The sequence below is a fragment of the Diospyros lotus genome, chromosome 1 (genome assembly GCF_014633365.1).
Source record: "Diospyros lotus cultivar Yz01 chromosome 1, ASM1463336v1, whole genome shotgun sequence".
In the NCBI taxonomy this organism is placed as follows: domain Eukaryota; kingdom Viridiplantae; phylum Streptophyta; class Magnoliopsida; order Ericales; family Ebenaceae; genus Diospyros; species Diospyros lotus.
Window position 1 is genome coordinate 38,962,737 of NC_068338.1, and position 26,915 is coordinate 38,989,651.

Consider the following 26,915-nt stretch of genomic DNA (forward strand, 5'->3'; position numbering starts at 1 on the left):
CCGATCAGGTACTCTCATCCCTTTTGTAAAGTTTATAGTTCTTTACTTTCTTCTTAGTATAATTTTTTTTTTTTTTTAAAAAAAAAATAGATCTTTATCTCTCAAAAATTCACAAGTACTATCCATCTCTCCCGCAGAATGATTTGAAAAAAATTTATGTTGCTAGGTGTGAAAGACTTAGGTTGTTGATGCTTAATAACATCCCTGAAGATATTCGTTGGCTGATCGAAGCAAAAGTTCGATTAGCTGGTGAAACTTCACCTAGTTTTAAGCATTTTCCAGGCTTAGGGAAGAGTAGTTTTGCGAAGAAAAGAAGAGCGAAAAGAGTGAATGGTTGTTACAAATGTGCTCGATGGACCTGTAACACACGATGCAAATCTGTGGGGTTTACGTCCATAAATCGAGAAGATAAAATTAGTTTCATAAAGGATGGACTGAGTAAGGAGTCTCTGGATGATATCCGATTGACTCTTGAGACGCATCCATGTGGAATAGTGCAAAGAGAACTTCTTGCTTTATGGACCCAGTTCAGAAGTGACCACCAACGCTATAGTCTTGGGAATCTGACTAAAAACGACCCTGTTTGCCAATCTATAAGAAAATTGGATGGGAAGCTTATCCCCGCTTCATAGAAAGTGTTTAAGCCGTTTCTGGACGTAAAACCAGAGGAAGATGTGAGCCACAATCACAACTACTTATACATACGCATGATTTTTGTTTGTATATATTTCTTGTTGAATTGTTGTATAGCTACTTTTGATAGCCAAACTTCTTTTCAGGATATACAAAAGGAACAAACATGGAAGGCCAGTTAGTTCGTCGAATCAATACCATATGTGTACTTTGTGGCTCTCAACTTGGGAGCGATATTTGTTACGCACTTGCAGCGAGCGAACTTGGTAAAAAATTAGGAGAGAAAAAAATTAATTTGGTATATGGGGGGGGAGTCGTGGATTGAATGGTTATGTTTCACAAGCTGTACATCTTGGAAATTCATCTGTGGTAGGTGTAATGCCAATCCCTTTAGCTGAACCACATATTTCCGGGATTACACGCGGTCAACTTATAGAAACGACTTCTATGTCTGAGCGCATGGCTTGTAAGATTTATCAGTCAGATGCCTTCATTGCTTTACCAGGAGGTTTTGGAACACTTGAAGAAATCTTTTGTATAATCTCCTGGGCCAAGAGTAATCTCCATACCAAACCCATTGGACTTTTAAATGTTAACCATTTTTTCGATGGGTTACTCTCTTTTCTTGATCAGGCTGTGGACCAACAGTTCATTTCTCGTTCAGCAAGAAAGATTCTCATTTCTGCATCCACCATTGATAAGCTGCTAGAGAAATTACATGCTTATGTTCCACAGTACGATCCTCATGAGCCTCGGATAGACTGGTCTAAGGCAATTAGTAACAAGCGCCAAAGGGGTCCGATTAATTTAGATTTATCACTGTGAGAAATGCTCTTTATTAAGATGGCTGAGTAAGGAGTACTTTTTGTACTCTTGAGACGCATCTAGTTATTGTACACCTTGCAGGATTTTTCTTGGTTGTGTTCTTTAAAAAAAAAAAACAAAAAAAAAAAAAAAAAACAAAACTGTGGAATGTTGTTAGCAAAGTCTATGATAAGGTGGCTGAGTAAGGAGTACTTTTTGTACTCTTGAGACGCATTTTGCTTATCTTATGACTTGCATGAAATTTTTATTTTGGTGTGAAAATATAAATATATATATATGGTGTGTTCATTTGTTGTTTAAGTTTTAGCAGTTCACAGCAAATCTATGGACTTGTGGAGTTACAGGTATTCCTAACAACCCTGATTTATTACTGCAATTCAAGTTGGGGGGTGTAAGGTCTAGTCATGAATTATTTGGTTCATATTTAACTGTGAGTTTGCTATTGCTAGTTTGTTGTCTTGTGGGAATTGATTATCTTTATCTGCTCTTATAAAAAAAAAAAATTGTGTTTTAAATAATGCTATTCCTAAAGCTTTAAAGTTATGCACTGATAGCCGGTTAAGTTTGCAATACGAAACATGGATGCATTGATTTCTTATTTGAAAACGTTTATGCATGAGAATAAGTAATTTGCATTCATCGGGGATTCAAAATTTAAAAATTGGTTATCGGTCATAAAGTCAAAGGTAACAGTAATTAGCTGATTAGTACATTGAATGATCCCTCAACAGAAGTGGAGACTATTACCCAAGCAAGTGTTTGAGCCTAATAACCGTTAATTCTGAGTGAAATAACACTTACTCTAAATATGCTCTCTTGTTTATCTTATCTTTTCAATGGCTTCAAAATATCAATTCGCTTTGAATGTCTAGTATGATAGCGGATGAATTTGACTGGTTTCAAACTTTGACTTAGATGACTGAGAACCATGATAGGGGGATCAATTTCTTTCAATTTGAGCCTATTAAACCTTTTTCTTTCTTTAAATTAACCTCCCTTGCTATCCCATTTGAGCCATTTGTAGTACAATTTCTTTTGTTACTCTCGGTTAACCCATAACCATACGAATTTTATCCAACCTGGTGTGATTTTGGGAATTAATCTGTCTTTCTATTTTCATATTTAAAGAGAAAAAGAAAAAAAAAAGAGAAAAAAAAAAGAAGAAAAAGAAAAAAAAAAAAAAAAAAGGGCAAATTCTCTTAGCTATTCAGCATAACTGTTTCAAAATAAATGCTAAAAAAAAAAAAAAATCCCGACACACCCTTTGCACACTCTACATTTTCTTTGACAACTCGTATTAACCTTATAGCCCCATTACAACCAGTCTGGTCCCTGTTGATGCTATAAATCATGTGATCTCAGAATTCGAGTTTGGAGTAGGGAATCATGTTTAAATTCAGAAGTTACTCGTCTAGAGCATTATTCCAATCATGAAGCTATGTCAATTTCCCTGTTCTTTCATGAAAATACGTTCCTTGTATTTGGGATGGCACCGAGTTTTGAACTTGTTCTGCATTTACTCTTATAACGGTGCACCCCCTTGTGTGTACACCTGAGGAATCCTTTTTATTGGAGAGAAAATCCATAGTAAGATTTGAAGTCAAAACTTCGAGGGAGTAAGTCTGTGTGTTGGTTATCCTAATTTCCATTCCTGAGATTATATGACCTTTAACCAAAAATCTGATTTAGAATGCTAAATTATTTATTCAATTTTATGCATTTCGGTTTCGAATTTAAAATTTTTACATTCATACAGTTATTAAAGCTTGGCATGTGTATAATCTGATTGCTAAGGGACTAGCAATGTTTAAGTTGGGGGGTATGATTAGTGGTTAATTTTGTAAAAAATTTGTTATAATTATACCCTTCGTTTGATCTTAAAAATGGTTTAAATTAGATATTAATATATATTTTATGGTTATATGCAAGTTTAAATTGAAAAATGAATGAAATGAAATTTTAAAGTAAAATTTAATAATAATAATAATAATATATAAAATTATATATAATACATATACATCATTATATGCATGCATGTAATATATATATATATATAATATAATCTAATATATATATGTGCCATGTGTAATACATATATATAATATATAATTTATTAATAACATTAAATTATTATTATTATTTTTTTTTTTTTAGGCATGAAGAATTCAAGCCCATGAAGACTTAAAGCCCATGAAGAATTCAAATCCATGAAGAAATCAAATCCATGAAGAAATCAAGTCCATGAAGAATTCAAGCCCATGAAGAATTAATGCCCAATTTGAACAACCCATGGAAAATATTATTTTGAGAAGGCCCAAGGATTATTTTTAATCCTAATGAAGATTAAAAACCAATTTATAGAAATCTATTTTTATTTTTTATATGAGAGCTTTATTAGGTGTGTTTTTTAGCTAAAATCCATTTAACTATTAGGTGGATGTTATAGCTAAAATCCATTTAACTTTATGAATGCTTTATTAGGTATGTATTTTAGCTAAAATCCATTTAATATTAGGTGTGTATTATAGCTAAAATCCATTTAACTTTAAGTGTGTGAGTGCCCATTAGATATAATTATGTCTAATTGAATAATTGAAATTGTGTGGTTTGTATTGCATCTTGTGGCCTATAAATAGCTCACTTGATTGCATTTGTAAGTGTGATTATTATTCTTGAATAAAAGTTTAGTTGTTTCCTTATAATTCTCTCTTTGAGAATTGTTCTTGTTCTTTCTCATTTTCTTTAGTACTTTCTCTTATAATCTTACTTTTTTCTTTCTTCTTTTAAATTCTTATGTCATTTATTATTACTTTATTATTCACCGCCTAAATGGCCGGTTAATTTGTGCCTTTAAATTTCTGCAATTTTAATTCTTGTCATTTAATTATTCACCGCCTAAATGGCCGGTTAATTTGTGCTTTTAAATTTCTGCAATTTTAATTCTTGTCATTTAATTATTCACCGCCTAAATGGCCGGTTAGTTTATGCCTTTAAATTTCTTGTCATTTAAATTATGTTATTTAAATTACGTCATTTAAATTTATGTCAATTAACTTTCAAATAAAAATGAGTAGCTAAATCTAATCTTGGGTTAAGGCAAGGACAGTGTCCAACGCCAATGATTCCCAAAGAAAGCTGCGCTTTAAATAAGTAACATTAATTTAAATTTCAGTATGAGTGTGTATTAATTATTAAAAAATCACTAGGTTTGGATTGGAGCGTAAGCCTAACTTAGAGCTTTCATGCCATGTATGAGAGTTACTAGAACTGGAAACGCTATCATACCCAAATCCGGATGATTAATTTAGTTGTTTTGTATATTAATTGTAATTGGATTTATGGTAGTTGCTTAAATTAGAATCCCGCATATCATGTATGGGGATTGCTTAACCTAGAACTATCATCATCTCTAATTGCATTTAATAACAAACCCTCATATCTGAAATTAAATTAATGTTGCTAATCTTATATGCTAAAATTTGGGAATCAACGGGTTGGTACTGAAATTGTCTTAACTCAAGCACTATCCAAATTCATATTTTTACGTTTAATGTTTATTTTAATTTTTGACTTACTTTATTTTCTAGTATCTGTTGTCTAAAAACAAAACCATAAAAAATCTTGTTGTCAATTTGTCCAAATGCGTGTGCGTGTGTGTGACATTCTTTTTCTTTTGCCATAAATAAATCTCTCAGTGGACGACCTGGATTCATCCAGAAAATATAAATATAAATTTGGACTACAACTGCACTCGTACACTGGCGAGTATAAACCTCTCACTAAAATAAAAAAAATATAAAAGTTTTATTATGATTTGTTTTTATTGTGTTTTAATTGCAGGGTGAGAGTGCAGTCAGTGACTGCCCTAAGAAGTGGAAGAATAATTGAGAAACCAACTGATCCTAGGATAAACCAACATGTTGATGAAGAAAAAGAACCAAAAGATCATGAATCCACCGTGGAAAAAAATGAAAAAAATGAGAAGAATGAGAAAAATGAAAAAAATGAAAAACAAAAAGAAGATGAGAAAGAAATTCAATACAGGCCCAAACCACCTTTTCCACAAAGGTTGAATCATTTGAAAAAAGAGCAACAAAATGCAGATATATATGAAGTGTTTAAGCAAGTGAGAATCAACATCCCGCTGTTGGATGCAATCAAACAAACACCTTCATATGCAAAGTTTTTGAAAGATCTGTGCACTGTCAAAAGGAAAACAAATGTGCATGAAAAGGCATTCTTGACTGAACAAGTCAGCGCCATTCTCCAATTGAAAACTCCTCCCAAATACAAAGATCCAGGCTGTCCAACCATTACATGCATCATAGGAAGTCAAAAGGTTGATCGGGCACTCTTGGATTTAGGAGCTAGTGTCAATTTGTTGCCATACAGTGTGTATCAACAGTTGGGATTAGGTGAGCTTAAACCCACTAGAGTGACCCTTCAGTTGGCTGATCGATCAGTCAAAGTTCCATGAGGAATTGTGGAGGATGTTCTGGTACAAATCGATAAGTTCTACTTTCCAGTGGACTTCATCGTTTTGGACACCCAGCCGCATCAGGGGCCTCAACCTCCTGTGCCAGTCATCTTAGGTCGACCATTCCTTGCCACATCAAATGCCATCATCAACTGTATGAATGGTGTGTTAAAGCTATCTTTTGGGAACATGACTGTAGAAATGAATATCTTCAGGGTAGCCAAACATCAGGACACTGAGAGTGAAGTGGAGGAGGTAGACTTGATCCAAACACTGACCAATGACTGTTTTGAAGAGTTCATGAGAAGACCCAAAGAAGGAAATCAAGATCTCGAAGAAATAAAAGAAGTGGAAGTCATAAGCAAAGAAAGTGAGAAGCCTACATGGATGCCTGGTTTAGAGCCATTAAGGAACTTGGACAGTAAGCTCATGGCTCCTGATAGCCATCAGTCCACGCCTGAGAGAAAGCCATTGCCCAGTGATTTGAAGTATGTCTTTCTAGGAGAAGGGGAAGCATTCCCAGTGGTGATCTCTTCAAGTTTGACACCTCAGCAAGAGCAACAACTGATAAAAGTTCTAAAAGCACACAGGAAGTCATTAGGATGGACCATTTCAGATTTGCAAGGTATTAGCCCTTTGATCTGTACTCATAAGATATTCTTGGAAGAAGGAGCAAAACCAGTTAGGCAAATGCAAAGGAGATTAAATCCCAACATGAAAGAAGTTGTCAGAAAAGAAGTGCTTAAGCTATTGGATGCTGAAATAATTTACCCAATCTCTGATTCTAAGTGGGTAAGTCCAACACAGGTAGTACCCAAAAAGTCTGGAGTCACTGTTGTAAAAAATGAGAACAATGAACTGATTCCCACGCGCATCCAGACAGGATGCGCGTATGTGCATTGATTATAGAAAGCTCAATTCTGTGACAAGGAAAGATCATTTTCCTTTGCCTTTCTTGGATCAAGTTCTGGAGAGAATAGCAGGCCAAGCCTACTATTGTTTCTTAGATGGCTACTCAGGGTACAATCAGATAGAAATTGCACTAGAAGATCAAGAGAAGACAACTTTCACATGTCCATTTGGGACATTTGCATACAGGCGCATGCCATTTGGGTTATGCAATGCTCCAGCCACCTTTCAAAGGTGTATGATGAGCATTTTCAGTGAAATGGTTGAGCAGATTGTTGAAGTATTTATGGATGACTTTTCTGTTTATGGAAGTAACTTTGAGGCCTGTTTGGAGAATCTGAAAAAGGTTTTAGCAAGATGTGAGGAAACAAATCTGATACTCAATTGGGAAAAATGTCACTTCATGGTGAAACAGGGCATAGTCTTGGGGCACATCGTTTCATCTAGGGGGATGGAGGTAGACAGGTCAAAAATTGAAACAATTCAAAAACTCCCCATCCCTAGGAATGTGAAAGACATCAGAAGTTTTTTGGGACATGCAGGGTTTTATAGGAGATTCATTGCTTCCTTTAGCACCATAACAAGACCCTTGTGCCATTTGTTGTCTCAAGATGTTCCGTTTGAATGGAGTCCTGCCTGTCAAAATGCTTTTGATAAATTGAAAGATGCACTCATTTCAGCACCTATCATTCAGTCCCCTGATTGGTCCCTCCTGTTTGAACTTATGTGCGATGCTAGTGATTATGCGGTAGGAGCTGTGTTAGGGCAGAGGAAGGATAAGAAACCTCATGTGATATATTATGCTAGCAAAACTCTTAATGAGGCACAAAGAATTACACCACTACAGAGAAAGAGTTATTAGCAGTTGTCTTTGCCCTGGACAAGTTTCGATCTTACCTCATAGGGTCACTAGTGATCATTTTTACTGATCACGCTGCTCTGAAGTATTTGTTCACAAAGCAAGATGCAAAACCCCGTCTGCTCCGATGGATCTTACTCCTGCAAGAGTTCAACATTGAAATCAGAGACAAGAAGGGAGTAGAAAATGTGGTGGCTGACCATTTGTCAAGGATTCCAAGTCAAGATCTCACACAATTTGATGAACCAATTCATGACAATTTCCCTGATGAGCAACTGTTTAAAGTGAATGTTATTCGTGCATCATCTGTTGTCCCTTGGTATGCCGACATTGCGAACTACCTGGCAACTGGTCTGATCCCAGACCATTGGAGTAAGCAAGATAGGCATAAATTCTTCAGAAAAGTCAGAACCTTCTTTTGGGATGAGCCCTACCTCTTCAAGTATTGTCCTGACCAAATCATCCGTAGATGCATACCCGATCATGAGCAACAAAGTGTCATCAATTTCAGTCATACTCTTACATGTGGAGGCCATTTTTCTGTCAAGAAAACAGTTGCAAAAATTTTTCAGAGTGGATTTTATTGGCTGACACTGTTCAAGGATGTGTACAAGTTCTGTTCAAATTGTGATCGATGTCAAAGGTTAGGAAGTCTGTCAAGGAGAAACATGATGCCATTACATCCGATCCAAGTGTTAGAAGTTTTTGACTGTTGGGGTATGGATTTTATGGGCCCATTTGTCAATTCATTTGGTCATGAATACATCTTACTTGCTGTTGACTATGTGTCCAAATGGGTAGAAGCAATCCCGGCCAGAACAAATGACCATAGGACTGTCGTGAAATTTTTGAAAGAAAACATATTCAGTCGATTTGGGATGCCACGAGCAATCATCAGTGATGGGGGTTCCCATTTTTGTAATAAAGTAGTGGCAGGATTAATGAAGAAATATGGTGTACTGCATAAAGTTGCAACACCATACCATCCCCAAACCAATGGTCAAGCCGAGCTAGCCAATAGGGAGATTAAGCGCATATTAGAAAAGACTGTTGCTGCTAATCGTAAGGATTGGTCCTTAAGACTAGTAGACGCTCTTTGGGCATACAGAACAGTTTACAAAATAATTTTGGGAATGTCTCCCTATAGGCTAGTATACGGTAAATCTTGTCATCTGCCGGTGGAAATTGAGCATAAAGCATATTGAGCAATTCATAAGATCAACAAGAGTCTAACTGAAGCAGGCTTATCCAGGAAGCTCCAATTGAATGAACTTGAGGAAATTCGGAATGAAGCATTTGAAAATGCACGATTGGCCAAGGTTCGCATGAAAGAGTTACATGATCGGCACATCATTCGAAAAAGCTTTCAGGTAGGGCAACGGGTACTCTTGTATGATTCTCGATTGCATCTATTCCCAGGAAAATTGAAGTCTCGATGGGTCGGCCCCTTTGTAATCAAGTCCATCTCAGGATATGGGGCATTTGAGATAGAAAATCCGGAGTCAGGACAGCTTCTAACAGTCAATGGTCATAGGTAGAAACCATACCAGGGTAGTGTTGAGGAGAATGAAGGAGTTGTGGATTTAGATGATCCATCATCATCTGATGAGTAGGGAAAGTTTCCTATCGTCTGGGAATCTGACGTTAAAAGACCACCTTTCCATTTAGGTTAAATGGATGTTTATAGATCTGAAAAAAAAAATAAAAAAAATAAATAAAAATAAATAAATAAAAAAGAAAAAAATAAAATAAAATAAAAATAAAATAAAATAATAAAGAATTATATATATAAGTTGTTCATTTTCTGCATTACTTAATTAACTTTGATTCAAATAGTGTTTCTCTGTGTGCAGTCTAAATAAATTTTTTTTTTGCATACGAGTTCATGCATTGAAGACCACCAGGTATGCCTATCTTCTATCCTTTTATTGTCGATTGAGGACAATGCGCAATTTAAGTTGGGGGGTAAGGTGTACTTGATTTTATTGGTGTTTGAAACTGATCTATTGTGCAAATAATTTTGTTAGACTCGATAATATTGTCTTGTGTGGTATGTATGATTTTATTGGGCCCCTAAAACAAAACATTTATTAAAAAAAAAATCAAAAAAATAATAATAATAATAATAAGAATAAGAATAAAAAAAATAAAAAAATAATAAAATAAAATAAAAAAAAAATTTGAATTGAGAGAGACAGAATTGACGCTGGTGGTAGCTATCTTTTCTTGGGCAGTGCAATCACACTGCCCTATAAAAGATAAGGCACACTGCCAAATGTTGAAAAATGAGGCACCAAGCGTTGAAAAAGAGACGCCAAGCATAACCCTGTAATTATGGCATGCCTCGAGCCGAGTGTAAAATAGTGATGGTCATTGCTCTATAAGAGACTCCATATCTGTATAAGGCAAGCCACCCTTCTTGAGCTCAGTCTTCTCTCTTTTGTGTTATTCTCCGATCAGGTACTCTCATCCCTTTTGTAAAGTTTATAGTTCTTTACTTTTTTTTTTCTTAGTATAGTTAAAAAAAAAAAAATGGATCTTTATCTCTCAAAAATTCACAAGTACTATCCATCTCTCCCGCAGAATGATTTGAAAAAAATTTATGTTGCTAGGTGTGAAAGACTTAGGTTGTTGATGCTTAATAACATCCCTGAAGATATTCGTTGGCTGATCGAAGCAAAAGTTCGATTAGCTGGTGAAACTTCACCTAGTTTTAAGCATTTTCCAGGCTTAGGGAAGAGTGGTTTTGCGAAGAAAAGAAGAGCGAAAAGAGTGAATGGTTGTTACAAATGTGCTCGATGGACCTATAACACACGATGCAAATCTGTGGGGTTTACGTCCATAAATCGAGAAGATAAAATTAGTTTCATAAAGGATGGACTGAGTAAGGAGTCTTTGGATGATATCCGATTGACTCTTGAGACGCATCCATGTGGAATAGTGCAAAGAGAACTTCTTGCTTTATGGACCCAGTTCAGAAGTGACCACCAACGCTATAGTCTTGGGAATCTGACTAAAAACGACCCTGTTTGCCAATCTATAAGAAAATTGGATGGGAAGCTTATCCCCGCTTCATAGAAAGTGTTTAAGCCGTTTCTGGACGTAAAACCAGAGGAAGATGTGAGCCACAATCACAACTACTTATACATACGCATGATTTTTGTTTGTATATATTTCTTGTTGAATTGTTGTATAGCTACTTTTGATCTCCAAACTTCTTTTCAGGACATACAAAAGAAACAAACATGGAAGGGCAGTTCGTTCGTCAAATTAAAACCATATGTGTACTTTGTGGCTCTCAACTTGGGAGTGATATTTGTTACGCACTTGCAGCGAATGAACTTGGTAAAAAATTAGGAGAGAAAAAAATTAATTTGGTATATGGAGGGGGAAGTCGTGGATTGAATGGTTATGTTTCACAAGCTGTACATCTTGGAAATTCATCTGTGGTAGGTATAATGCCAATCCCTTTAGCTGAACCACATATTTCCGGGATTACACGCGGTCAACTTATAGAAACGACTTCTATGTCTGAGCGCATGGCTTGTAAGATTTATCAGTCAGATGCCTTCATTGCTTTACCAGGAGGTTTTGGAACACTTGAAGAAATCTTTTGTATAATCTCCTGGGCCAAGAGTAATCTCCATACCAAACCCATTGGACTTTTAAATGTTAACCATTTTTTCGATGGGTTACTCTCTTTTCTTGATCAGGCTGTGGACCAACAGTTCATTTCTCGTTCAGCAAGAAAGATTCTCATTTCTGCATCCACCATTGATAAGCTGTTAGAGAAATTACATGCTTATGTTCCACAGTACGATCCTCATGAGCCTCGGATAGACTGGTCTAAGGCAAGTAACAAGCGCCCAAGGGGTCCGATTAATTTAGATTTATCACTGTGAGAAATGCTCTTTATTAAGATGGCTGAGTAAGGAGTACTTTTTGTACTCTTGAGACGCATCTAGTTATTGTACAACTTGCAGGATTTTTTTGGTTGTGTTCTTGAAAAAAAAAAAAAACAAAAAAAAAAAAAAAAAAAACAAAACTGTGGAATGTTGTTAGCAAAGTCTTTGATAAGGTGGCTGAGTAAGGAGTACTTTTTGTACTCTTGAGACGCATTTTGCTTATCTTATGACTTGCATGAAATTTTTATTTTGGGGTGAAAATATAAATATATATCTATATGGTGTGCTCATTTGTTGTTTAAGTTTTAGCAGTTCACAGCAAATCTATAGACTTGTGGAGTTACAGGTATTCCTAACAACCCTGATTTATTACTGCAATTCAAGTTGGGGGGTGTAAGGTCTAGTCATGAATCATCTGGTTTATATTTAACTGTGAGTTTATAATTACTAGTTTGTAGTCTTGTGGGAATTGATTGTCTTTATCTACTCTTATAAAAAAAAAAAAATTATTATGTGTTTTAAATAATACTATTCCTAAAGTTTTGAAGTTATGCACTGATAGCCGGTTAAGTTTGCAATACGAAACATGAATGCATTGATTTCTCATTTGAAAACGTTTATGCATGAGAATAAGTAATTTACATTCATCAGGGATTCAAAATTTAGAAATTGGTTATCGGTCATAAAGTCAAAGGTAATAGTAATTAGCTGATTAGTACATTGTATGATCCCTCAACAGAAGTGGAGACTATTACCCAAGCAAGTGTTTGAGCCTAATAACCGTTAATTCTGAGTGAAATAACACTTACTCTAAATATGCTCTCTTGTTTATCTTATCTTTTCAATGGCTTCAAAATATCAATTCGATTTGAATGTCTAGTATGATAGCGGATGAATTTGACTGGTTTCAAACTATGAATTAGATGACTGAGAAGCATGATAGGGGGATCAATTTCTTTCATTTTGAGCCTATTTTTTTTTCTTTAAATCAACCTCTTGTTAGCCCATTTGAGCCATTTGTAGTACAACTTCTTTCGTTACCCTTGTTTAACCCATAACCATATGAATTTTATCAAACCTGGTGTGATTTTGGGAATTAATCTGTTTATCTATTTTCATATTTAAAAAGAAAAAAAAAGAAAAAAAAAGAGAAAAAAAAAAGAGAAGAAAAAAAAAAGTGAAAAAAAATTCTCTTAGTTATTCAGCATAACTGTTTCAAAATGAATGCTAAAAAAAAAAAAAAAAAAAAAAAAAAAAATCCCGACACACCTTTTGCACACTCTACCTTTTCTTTGACAACCCGTATTAACCTTATAGCCCCATTACAACCCAGTCTGGTCCCTTTTGATGCTATAAATCATGTGATCTCAGAATTCGAGTTTGGAGTAGGGAATCATGTTTAAATTCAGAAGTTACTCATCTAGAGCATTATTCCAATCATGAAGCTATGTCAATTTCCTTATTCTTTCATGAAAATACGTTCCTTGTATTTGGGATGGCACCGAGTTTTGAACTTGTTCTGCATTTACTCTTATAACGGTGCACCCCCTTGTGTGTACACCTGAGGAATCCTTTTTATTGGAGAGAAAATCCATAGTAAGATTTGAAGTCAAAACTTCGAGGGAGTAAGTCTGTGTGTTGGTTATCCTAATTTCCATTCCTGAGATTGTATGACCTTTAACCAAAAATCTGATTTAGAATGCTAAATTATTTATTTAATTTTATGCATTTCGGTTTCGAATTTGAAATTTTTACATTCATACAGTTATTGTGAATAAAGTTTGGCAGGTGTATAATCTGATTGCTAAGGGACTAGCAATGTTTAAGTTGGGGGGTATGATTAGTGGTTAATTTTATAAAAATTTTGTTATAATTATATCCTTCTTTTGATCTTAAAAATAGTTTAAATTAGATATTAATATATATATTATGGTTATATGCAAGTTTAAATTGAAAAATGAATGAAATGAAATTTTAAAGTAAAATTTAATAATAATAATAATAATATATAAAATTATATATAATACATATACATCATTATATGCATTCATGTAATATATATAATATAATATAATATATATATGTGCCATGTGTAATACATATATATAATATATAATTTATTAATAATATTAAATTATTTTTATTTTTTTTTTAGGCATGAAGAATTAAAGCCCATGAAGACTTAAAGTCCATGAAGAAATCAAACCCATGGAGAAATCAAGCCCATGAAGAATTCAAGTCCATGAAGAAATCAAGCACATGAAAAATTAAAGTCCATGAAGAATTTAAGCCCATGAAGAATTAAGGCCCAATTTGAGCAACCCATGGAAGATATTATTTGGAGAAGGCTCAAGGATTATTTTTAATCCTAATGAAGATTAAAAATCAATTTATAGAAATCTATTTTTATTTTTTATGTGAGAACTTTATTAGGTGTGTTTTTTAGCTAAAATCCACTTAACTATTAGGTGGATATTATAGCTAAAATCCATTTAACTTTATGAATGCTTTATTAGGTATGTATTTTAGCTAAAATCCATTTAATATTAGGTGTGTATTATAGCTAAAATCCATTTAACTTTAAGTGTGTGAGTGCCCATTAGATATAATTATGTCTAGTTGAATAATTGAAATTGTGTGGTTTGTATTGCATCTTGTGGCCTATAAATAGATCACTTGATTGCATTTGTAAGTGTGATTATTATTCTTGAATCAAAGTTTAGTTGTTTCCTTATAATTCTCTCTTTGAGAATTGTTCTTGTTCTTTCCCCTTTTCTTTAGTATTCTCTCTTGTGATCTTACTTCCTTCCTTTCTTCTTTTAAATTCTTATGTCATTTATTATTACTTTATTATTCACCGCCTAAATGGCCGATTAATTTGTGCCTTTAAATTTCTGCAATTTTCATTCTTGTCATTTAATTGTTCACCGCCTAAATGGACGGTTAGTTTCTTGCCTTTAAATTCTTGCAATTTTAATTCTTGTATTTTAATTATCTACCGCCTAAATGGCCGGTTAGTTTCTTCTATTTTAATTCCTGTCATTTAAATTCTGTTATTTAAATTATGTCATTTAAATTGTTGTCAATTAATTTAATAGAGATGAGTAGCTAAATCTAATCTTGGGTTAAGACAATGACAGTGTCTAACGCCAATGATTCCCAAAGAAAGCTACGCTTTAAATGAGTAACATTGGTTTAAACTTCAATATGAGTGTGTTTTGATTATTGAAAAATCACTAGGTTTGGATTGGAGCGTAAGCCTAACTTAGAGCTTTCATGTCACGCATGAGAGTTACTAGAACTGGAAATGCTATCATACCCAAACCCGGATGATTAATTTAGTTGTTTTGTGTATTAATTGTAATTGAATTTATGGTAGTTTCTTAAATTAGAATCCCGCATATCATGTATGGGGATTGCTTAAACTAGAACTATCATCATCTCTAATTGCATTTAATAACAAACCCTCATATCTGAAATTAAATTAATGTTGCTAATCTTTTATGCTAAAATTTGGGAATCAACGGGTTGGCACTGAAATTGTTTTAACTCAAGTACTATCCAATTTTATATTCTCACTTAAAGTATTTATTTCAATTACTGCCTTAATTTATTTCCTAGTATCTGTTGTTTAAAAAACCATAAAAAACCTTGTTGCCAATTTATCCAAATGCGTGTGTGCTTGTGTGACATTCTTTTTATTTTGCCATAAATAAATCTCTCAGTGGACGACCTGGACTCATTCAGAAAATATAAATTTAAATTTGGACTACAACTGCACTCGTACACTGACGAGTATAAACCTCTCACCTAAACAAAGAAAAAAAAATATAAAATTTTTATTGTGTTTTGTTTTGTGTTTTAATTGCAGGGTGGGAGTGCAGCCACACATTAAACCCCAATTTTCATCTTAATTTCACTTGAGAAAATCTCTAATTCCAATTACATCCTCAAACCTCAAATTAATTTGCATTTACAATATCGAAAACGCTAAATTAATAACTCCAAGATTACTTGATAAAGACGATTTCACCTCAGCGTCCTCACCGGGCTATTGTTTTGTCCCGAAATCATCTCAGAGTTGTTCATTACGAAAAATCGGAGCCCCCTCAAGGTTCCGTTGATTTCCTGGAGGTTTCGTACGACAATTCGGTAATTTAGGCTGAATCGACGCTATACCAAAAACTGTTTTTGTTTTGACTTCTTTCAATGTCATAAATCACGTTTTGATATGCTTGATAACTTTATACCCTTTCTTTTAGACATCTAAGTCCTGAGGCATTTCCTGTCGCTGATTCGACGACTTATTTTGCTATTACACCCATTTTTTGGTATCCCAAACTCATTCAAACAACGTGACAATCAAACGAAAACATGGGATATTATATCATCCACAACATACTTTTTCTTCCAGAGATACTTATGATATAGGGCATTTCCTTCAATTGATTCGGTTGTTTATAACTCTAAAAAATTATATTTAAAACCCCAAAACTTCTAATAATTTCATTTTTGCTCCCGGATAAATTACTTTTGAACCCTTTAAAAATTTTCAGGTATTACACAAACACTCTCAAGCAAAGCATCCAAGCAATCCGAGACTCTCGAAGTATTATTGCACATCTACCGAAGAGTCACAAGGCAAAACAAGAAAAGTCTTTCAAGTCTTCTACGACAAATCCGAACTTCTCCATTTGAGATTACAAATTTAATTATTTATTTAAATACTATTGCCTTATATAATTTGTTCTTAATTGCTTATTTGTGTACAAGTGTGGACAAATTATTTGTAACATTTAAATTATCATTGTGAATTATATAGGTTTCTTAAAATCATTAAAATCTAAGTGAATCTAGTTTCCAAGGTAAGTTAGGAAGAAAATATTGGTGTAGTAGTTGCCTAGAACTCATTGTAATCTAGATATGTATCTAGTTTTCAAGGTGAGCCAGTGTGAAAATTTTGGTAATTTTGATTTAGTGGAACCCAAGAGTGGTTAGACCTTATGAGAGTGGTTAGGTGCGTATAGAAATACCGAACCACTATAAATTGTATTGTGCCTCATATTATTTATTCTTGTTATATTTTGTGGGTTGTATTAATTATTAATCTCAAATATAATTTTTTATACTTATCAAATATATATTCTTAAATAATTATTAATAATAAATATTTATTGAAAGGAAAAAAAATTTTAATTACTCAATTCACCCCATCTTGAGTAGTCATACTCTAAAGAACCAACAAAAGTGTTTTGAATCTAGTTTGAAAATGTGAGTAGTTTTTTCAAAAAAACTTATATATGTTATATCTTGCCTATGTTGAATCTATGCATGTGTTGTTGCATCGTTATTGTGATATTTTATTCGGCATGATATTATTGGCATATCGATACTTGTGTCGGGATGTGATGTCGTTCTGATAGTGTAGTCGCAATTCCCCAAAGACAATTAATTGAGCAACGTTAGGATTATCTTGAAAGTATGTCGGGATTCTGACTAAGGTTCTGTAGTGGCCCACTACCGGATAGTCCCGCTAGCATAGGATATCCGAAAGGAGGTCATCACAAGTGTGATATAGAACAATAACATACAACACCATAATACTATCCTTAGATAAACTCAGCGGAAGCTAACATAAAGGTTTACAACATCTTAGACCATAGTCTAAACAAAATGAAATACAAGGGCACTAACAAATTTTACAACATAAAATTTCCTCACACTTGCCCTCATCACAAATGCTAACATAGACCATCTAATTTGGAAGGTCTCTGTACACTTCTAACCCTGGGCTTTAGCCCCACTGGGCTCGCCCTCAACCACTGCTCTACTTGTACCTGGAATGACATGAGAGGAAACAAGGTGAGCCACAAGGCTCAGCAAGTGTATTTATAAAGCATGGAGATATAGAATCAAAGCCAGGGATAATCAAGATAGAATAAACAACTCTATGAGAAGATATTAGTATAACGCGACTCATAAGTTCTCCGTTTACATTAATTTCCCATGCCGTGATTATTACATATATTATGCACTCGTTCCCATGCTCATGCATATGCACCAATAGTAGGGAATTTTTCCGCATAATTCTCAAGGCTCTCACGGCCTATATATATATATATATATCCATTCATGAATATATATGCATCATGAAAATACATGAACAAATGATAACAAATTGAGCCACGCCTTCTGGATTGATGGTCACCTCACCCGCGTCAAGCGCTCATAGGATATCCTTTCTCATCCACGGACTTAGCGGTCGCGCAAAATAATAGGTGCGCAAATCAGTATAATCATGCATCACATATGCATATCCCCATTTCATGTCAATCCTCAATGATTAAGAAAAATCTCAAATCATGCTTAACATGCACAATTACATAAATTAAAGTGTGCACTATCTTATGATCACAGGGTAAATTTTAATACATTTATTTACTCATACTTATAGAAATGCCCAAACCAATATTTACGGTATATTTTTACCCCAATAATAATCGCAAGGAATCAAAATTTATACATGCAAGAAACACTAAATCTTGCATGACACTAGACCCTAATGAATAAATGTCATTCCTTAAGAAATGTAGGGTGACACAAAACCGTATTTAGATTTTTGCAATGTTCAACAAGAAAACGAATTAATATTGCAAGATTTATCGAAATAAGGAAAATAAAACCCTTTTATCCAACAGTGAGGGTTATCCAGAATAATTCAAAAAAACAATGGAAGAACTATACAAAAATCATAATTTTAAACGTAGGAAGGATAGACTACATAGGAAGAGTTGAATAACAACATATTTCAGAAATTTCCAGATTTCAAGCATATTTTCAAAAATCCAATCTGGGCTCAATATTTGTTCAAATACCACAAACGATATACCAAATCAAAGCCTAATGAGTCTAGTTTCTGGAACATCAACTGGATTTGAAATCGGAAATAACCACAAGGAGATATTCCACAAAAACCGAAACAAGGCAGAATTTGTAACAGTAATTTACAGAATTCTACATAGAATTCAACAAGGTTGTTATGGGTACAAATCATAACCAAAAATTTCAAATCTTATACCGAATCGAAGCCCATGAAGTCTATTTTATAGAAAATATAAATGGATCACAATTTGGATATAACCACAGAGCATTATACCCCAAAAACCGAAGCAAGAACAGATTATTCAAAAACAGAGCAGAAAATTTCCAGATTCTGGGCAAGAATTTACAAGGATAATGTAGGCTCAAAACATAGCCAAAAATTCTAAAAAATTTACCAAATGAAGATTATCAAGTCTAGTTTATACAGAAACAAACGGATCTTGAATCGGATATAACCACAGAGAGTTATACCCTAAAGAGTACAACAAGGTCAGTTTACTCGAAAGTAGTAAAATTTCCAGATCTTAGCAGGGATTTACAAGGCTATAACATGATCAAATCTTAGTCAAAAAATTCGATTCTTGTGTCTAAAATGAAGCTTAAGATGTCTAGTATACAACCCAACAAACGGATCTCAATTTGGATATAAACACAAGGAGTTATAGACCAAAGAACATAACATGGTCTGTGAATCCGAGAATAAGAATTTAAGAGCAACAACTTAAAAATGAAGGAAACAAGTCTTCTAAGATGGAAACAAGGTTGAAGAACTTGCATTAAAAGATAAACAAGAGAAGAAGAACTTACACAATCATAAGGAGAAGAAGAAGAAGAAGAAGAAGATCTTGCGTATGAAACAAGAAGGAAAGGAACTTGCCTTAGATGGTTGCAAAATCCAAAGAGATGAAGACACCCTTCAAATTGGAAATTCTCCACTTGAAGCTCTAATGAAGAAGAACAATGGAGGAAGAAGAGACAATCGGGAGAGGGAGAAGAAGAAGGGAACAAGAAAGTAAGAAGAAAGAAAAGGAAGGAAAAATGTGGGAAACTTGTCTCCCAACTCCTTCCAATCCATCTCCCTTTTCATTTTTCCTAATTTGCCCCTCGTACTAATACACACAATTCATATATTTCTTACCCATTTTGGTCATTTTACCATTCTCTTAATCTTTTTTTCTTTTTAATTAAGATACCATTCTCTATGCCCATGGCCCAAGCCCAAGTCAAAATATATAGCCTAAGCCCAAGTCAAAATATATGGCCCAATCCAATTAAGGCCCAATGGACTTTTCTTGAGATTTGGGTTCAACCCAATTCATTTACACTTAAGATTTAATTATTTATCAATGGTCTAATTCAAATAAGGCCCAAACCCATTTAGCCCACAACTTTGAGACTTTTTCACACCAAATATTATTTTCATTAATTTATCCCCATTACCAACTCATATAATATTCTTAACAATTAATTAATAAAGACAACAACTCTAATGTGCAAACTAAAATACCCATAACACCTAGACCCACTAACGGGTCGTTACAGGTTCTGTGTCAGGCTGGTGGGTCAGGAAAGTTACACTATGACATATATTTGTTTATGTCCATGCATTATTCATTCATGATTATCTTAACCCTCTCTTAAAAGATTCATCTTCTAATGTTGGACATCTGTCCCTTGGAATATTCCACGTTCCAGACGAGACTAATGGCTAGAAAGACAAAGGGTGATCGAGGCATGAGTATGATGGAGGTTTTGTGGGTCCTATGACAAGGCCAGGATCATGTATCATATGGCTTTGTATTTAATTTGTACCTATTGTCGTATGGTTTTTAACTGTTATTGTAATATTATGGGCAAATAATATGTATGAACTTATATTTGTTATGACTTTCGAGACTTCTTAAGATTCTAATCTTGTTTCTATTTATGTTTAAGTATTATATCATTTTCTTAGTTCTATTTTGAGAGTGTTATTCTTATAAGATATGTTGAGGATTTTAACATGATTCGTATATATATATATATAATCCTAATATATATAAACATAATGCCTTGGAAAGATGGGACGTTAGACATGACAACATGATAAAATTATTTACATAAAACCGGTGCAGGGTTGCACTATTTTCAAATCATATCATTTCGCATGAAATCTACATTTAAATTAATAGGACCACTCACCTTTAAAAGCAATTTATCACTGAAACTTCAAAATTTGCGGTGATCTTGATTTACGTGTTGAGATCTAATAACCACACTCTTGATCAAATCTTAACACCTCAATAACCCTTGGCCATCACATTTATTTCAAAATTTTCAATAATCTATTTTTCATAATTTTCTCATATTTTTCCTCCTCTTTTCTTCAAAAAAAAATTCCCAAATAAATACATACTTGAGTATTTTTTTCAATTTTTCTAAACCATAAATTATAAAATAATATTCTGAAAATAAATAAAAAAATTTCAAAAAAACTGACCTGGCATGCCCACCCACACGCTAGCATGTAGTCTGAAAAATCGGTTGGCGTGTGACAGCTACGCCCCGATCGTCTTCTATCTTACTCTGGTCGCTAGTGATGCTCCAATTTTGAATTTTTTTACGGCTCTTAAAAGCCCTTCTCCGGTTGATCACATTGGTACCCTTCTTGGCCCGAAACAACACTCAAAAGTACCTTAAAATGCCAAAAACTAGTCAGATCTGGCCACTGCCTTGAGCTTGGGTGGCGTGAATATCCAAAACCATACCTCCGATTATCACTGGCTCTCCCTCAGCATCTTTCACTTCTCCACCTTTAACAAAAACCTAGAAACAACACAACACAAACTTCATATGAATACGATCTACAAAAATGTGCAGAATGGGAGGAAAACCTTGATCAATGAATTTCTTCAGTTCTATATATCAGAAATAATAATTATATATAGGAAAACGCCATGAAATCTTACGGAGTGAAGAGGCCGCGAAGGTTCAGATGGAGGCGGCAGCTTCATTTATGTTCTCCGATCAGCGGCGTCCCCCTTTCTCGCCGAGGCGATTCTCAAATGGAAGCGAACACTGTTGAGTGTGATGCAGCAGCAGAGAACCACGAGTTGGGCTGTGAACTAATATTTGTTTGGTTTGGGCGCAGAGATGCAGATTTTGATTTGGGCTCAAACCGATCAAAGAGAACTTCTACAATGACTTAACTAGTTTGACATGGGCCCTGGTTAAACAAACTAGTAGTAATCTTCTGAAGCCGCGAGAACACAGACTGGGCTGGAGAACTAAAGTGGGCCTCTGGGCCCATTTGTTATCTTTTCATCTTCTTCCTTTTTTAATTTCAAGGCCCAAACAACAATAAGACACTAATCCATAACTCACTACACCAATCATCTTCATGCCTATCCATTCACAAAAAGAAATTTAGAAATTTTGATTCACCCATTTTTAATATAATTAGCTAAATTCACAAACTAGGAGTATTTTGTAAATAACCAGATATTTCAATTAATTAATATTTTATGGGAGTTAACATGGGAAAGTGGACAAGAAGAAGCAGGTTGGGGTCAATATCGACGATGAAATGTCACATTAATAGACAAAGTTTGGTGGGCCAGAGTGAGTTTCAGCATGTGGCCACTGAAGAAGAGAGCCAAGTCCACAGCAACCAACGTAGACCGCTCCCACTGTCCCCACCACCCTCACACCTTCCTTCCAAAACCACCCAAAATACGCCTAATTTTGCCCTTCCAACTTCCGTTCCCACCGCATGCTTTTTATCATCCCAACTTTAAAGCTCGTCCAGCAAATGAGATGAGGTTGAGTTTGAGAACATTTAGCTTGTTTTAATTAAGTATCCAAATTTAGACTTCTTTGTGGTTTATCTTGAAATTATGTGTTCTTTTTATACATCATAATTGATATTTTTTTTTTGGTCATATTTATTATATTATTTAAAATTTAACTACACTCTAAATTTTATATATATTTTACATAAACAAACTTGAATTGAAGTTTTAGATGTAGAGCTAAGTAAAAAGACTAATTTAAAGAATGTTTAATATAAATATGCTGGGTTTGAACCTGATAAAATTTTGAATAAATAAGCTCGAATTCAAGTTTAATCGAATAAAATTTCTTAAAAAAATATATCTTAATCCTGATGAATTTGGTTTATTCGGTCTTGTTTGTTGTTTTAATTTTAAATTTAAAATAAGAAAAGGAAGAACTTTCAAATGGGGTGGGGCAGATGAATGTAAACCATAGTCGAATCTTTCAAATAATTTGTTGAATCTATTTGGTAGGAAGTAGCTTTCGTGCCTTGAATGCGCCGTGGCTTCTTTGTTTCAAACCAAATACTCAAAAGATTTGGATTGAGGTGGCGGTGGTGGTGGTGGTGGTGAGGGTTGTCAGTGTCAGTGTCTCACAGTCACACAGGTAGAGAGCTAGAAAATAAAATTCAAAGGCACGTGCATTGGACTAAGTAATATGTGTAGTGTGTTTGAGTGCCACTTTCAAACTCTTTTATAAGTTAGAATTTAAAGCTTGTGGGTCTCTCACAAACGCCTTTCTCCACCGTCCTTCCTTCTTCCTCCGTCTTATTCTTGCAGTTGTAGAATGGTAAACCATACATTTTAATTTTAATCTTTATTATACAAAGTTAGTTCAAATAAGTAATCTCCAAACATCTTATTTTATAATATTAAAAAATCCATGCAAAAAGACGTCACCCTAATGTTTTTAAATATCTTCTTTAAAAACTTGTTCTCTTTTATTGATACCTTTTTGATTGAATCAAGTTCTTTTATTTAAATATTTTAATAACTTATTAATCAACTTGTTCTAATAAAAAGTTTATAAACTGTATAACTCATATAAATATTTATATGATTTAACAGATCCTAACGGCAGTACTTGTCTCATGGTTGGTTGGTGTAGTATTAAGTGTATTCAATCGATTTTTTTAATATATATGCAATTAAGTTATGTGTTGTTAATATAATTTTTCTTAATAAAGATGGGTAATAATGGTTTGGTATCCACTTAGAAAATAATATATGATTTGGCATCAACTTTTAAATTGACTTGTCACTACAACAATTTTAAGATTGAGAGACATTTAAAAATACCTCAATATGTAGTTTATTGAGGTATTTTAGTTATTAGGATGCTAATAAAAGTATAGCATGTAATTATGTCTCAAAAGCTTATTGAAACGCTTATAAATGTTATATAAATCCATTAAGATATCTCTCTTAATTTGACATGTAGCGACATTTAAAAATGTCTTAAAAATAACTGTAAATTTAAACATATAATGATATTTAAAAATGCTTCAAAAACAAATGTGGTTCTAATTGTCTTGAGGCCGTAAGACATTCCTTTCCACACGATCTCTCTTTTCGCGACACATGATGCCCTTTTCCCGCTTGATTTTTCTTGCAAGGCTTTCTCTCCGCACATGACCACTTGACGCCTCATGAAACGATCGCGTGACAAGTTGAAAACAACTCTAACGTTATGTGCTCACTTTCCCATTGACTTGAACCCTGGACCTTTCCTTCCTCATGTGCGTGTGTGACCACTTAATTTGAAAGCTTTCTCATTAATACATGTGCGCATATTAATTTTATAATAAATTAACTCTATTAGGAAACTTCACGAAAATGTTTTATTAGAATTATTTTAATAGGTCACTTCAAAAATTCTGCTTTATTAGATTTTTCTGCTAAAACACTTCATCAAAGTATCTCATTAAAATTATTTTATTGGGACATTTAAAAAATTATGCCTTATTAGATTTTTCTATTAGGGCACTTCATCAAAATGTCTTATAAGAATTATTTTATTAGGAGACTTCAAAAATTCAGCTCTATTAAATTTTTCTATTAGGGCACTACATCGGTATGTCTCATTAGAATTATTTTATTAAAACACTTTTTTAAATTGTGCCTTAAAATAATATTTTATAAGACACTTTTTTTAAAAATTCCCTAAAAAGAATGTCTCAATAAGTATTTTTTGTTGTAGTGTATATACTTGTATAAGTTGAGTTGGATCATTAGTGTCGTATATGAGATTTTGAGACCTTGAGTCAAAATGTAAAAATGGCCCCCTCGAAATTTCTTGGCATTGTCATTCCAAAATTTTTGTTATTTCACCAAAGTTTCATCTAAGTTTCACCAAAAATTTTTGTTGTTATTAAAGTATTTAAACATATCATCGACTTGACATTGAATTAATGATTCTTACCTCTATTTTCAATTTTTTTTTTTTTTTTGAGTTCTAGACATGTTTAGGAGACATAATTTGCGACTATTGGTTAAACCTAACAAAACGAAAAAATATTATGATAATACACGGCACACTTAAGTAATAATATGTTAAATTTAATTTTTAAATTCTAAAAACTATAAAAAAAAAAAAGATAAAAATTCATTAATAATCAAGAACAATTTACAAATTAAAAAAAAAATCAAGAAATCTCATTCACTTAAAAGAAACATATATACTATTAACACAAAAATTAAAACAAAAATTTTCAATCTTAGCAAATTAGGGCACCGACATAAAGACTGCCATAATTAGTTCAAACTCATCTAAAAAAAAAAAGCCTAAACCAGTTATTATTGTCGCCATCAGTGACAATCGGCGGCCCAATGACTACTGCCGGTTAGATATTTCTATGATCAAAGCCTGTCATTAGAAACATTAAGTCAAAATAGTTAATATACATAAAAATAGGACAGATTTAACAACTGAATTTTCACATATCTGATTTTTAATTTTTGGTTAGAACTACAGAACACACTAGCAGTCGCCACCGGCAGCCATGGACGATGGTTTCCAATAATTAGAGGTAGGTACCTGACACTCTTATCCCCATCAACCAACATACCAAAAAATCAAGAAAATCCAACAGTCGAATTTCCATAGATCTAAACTTAAACTTTTAGTCAAATTTAACTGCACGTATATACATATATATATCATTGATCTATATTGAAAATAAAGTTAATAAAACTAAAAGACTTACTTTCTTATAAACTGGGGCTATTTTTATAATGAAAATGTGGTCAAATATAAGATCGGACGACCAAATTTTACAAAATCAGTGCTTTTGGAAAAGAATGAGAGTGAAGGGAGAATTGTAACAGGAAGAGCAAGAACAGGCGGAAGAAACTGGGCCCGAGTAGCAGCAAAAAAATTGTGGCCCCCTCCAAAATCGACAAAATTATGGGCCTTGAGGCACCCGCCTCATGGGCCTAACATACGGTCCGGCCCTGTTGGATCAAACGGGTAGACCTAATTATCGAGATTTAAACTAAAGTGACGTGGACTTGAGGTGCCTACCTTTAATCTTTTAATATTTTATTTCTTTGTACTGCATATATGCACTGCAGCAAAGGCGATGATTAGCCGATGGCCGATAGGCGAGGAGGGGGGCTGGGGCAGGTTTGAACCGTGGCAGTAAGTTGGGACAACAATGCTTGAAGAGAGATGATGGATAGATAGTTACATCTTCCTCACAGAGAACACCAAACCCACTTTAACATCTGTATGTGTGTGTGTGTATGTGGTGGTGGTTTAATTCAGGTTCAACCGCCCTAAACCCAATATTAAAGGGATCTAAAAATCACAGCTGAGAACTAAATTAAATTAAGTTGAAGAGACGAAACAAGCAAGAAACAATTTTAAGAGAGAATTGGAAGATAAGGTTGGATGCATTGCATTTGACATCCGAACGGTTGATGCTTTGTTATTGTTGCACATCAACTCCATCTCTCCTTCCCGTAAATCTTTAATGGCAAATACGACAAAAAATATATATATATATATATTTAAACAAAATTACACGTTAATTGAGACGATCTTACTAATAATAAGTTAAAGGCAATGATAATAACATCGGGTAAATATAAAACTATCATAGATTTCGAATCAGCATTAATAGGCTTAAAAAAATGTCCAAATCCACTTATAGAAAACTCAATAAGAAGATTGTTCAAGTAAGTTTATCTTATTTTTTTTAAGAAAAACAAACATGACCTAGTTGCTCAAATAAGAACTATACCCAACTCATTTTGATCTAAGCCCATTAACTCCCCTTTCTAAAGTTCATTATTCTCCTTATCTTTATTTAGCCTATTAGTTCATTATTCATCTTATTTGATCTAGTTTATTTGAAGATGTTGAAGACTTGGTCGTCCAAGTCATTCAAATATAGGTTTGTTCTCTCTTTTTTTTCTCACCTTTATCTCATCTCTTTCAAATACCTAGGGAGTTTATCCTTATTTTCGTGAAATGCTATCTGGTTCTTCGATGATTATTTACATACAGTGTTTATAGGGGTGGTTTTTTAAGGGGACAAGAAAAAAGAGAGAGAGTGATAGAGATAGTCACAGAGGAGAAAACGAGTGACCGTTGGTATTCATTCTCGGGT

General features: G+C 33.8%; 2 protein-coding genes across 4 annotated transcripts in view; one reads left to right on the forward strand and one right to left on the reverse strand.

The window, feature by feature from the left end:
- LOC127801850 (uncharacterized) overlaps positions 1-22,594 on the reverse strand; it is a 74,791-nt gene extending 52,197 nt beyond the window's left edge. Inside the window, exons 1-2 of one of the 3 annotated variants that reach the window (XM_052337337.1) lie at positions 21,439-21,632; positions 21,238-21,295 (exon numbers count right to left, since the gene is read on the reverse strand). In XM_052337337.1, the coding sequence (XP_052193297.1) occupies positions 21,238-21,295; positions 21,439-21,483 (103 nt within the window). In that variant the 5' untranslated portion in view covers positions 21,484-21,632. Of the gene's footprint in view, positions 1-21,237; positions 21,296-21,438; positions 21,634-22,179 lie in introns of those variants that run through there. The other 2 variants (XM_052337327.1, XM_052337344.1) reach the window with 2 other exon arrangements.
- LOC127801825 (polyol transporter 5-like) overlaps positions 1-26,915 on the forward strand; it is a 77,880-nt gene that overhangs the window by 45,303 nt on the left and 5,662 nt on the right. The gene's annotated exons all lie outside the window — the stretch shown is intronic.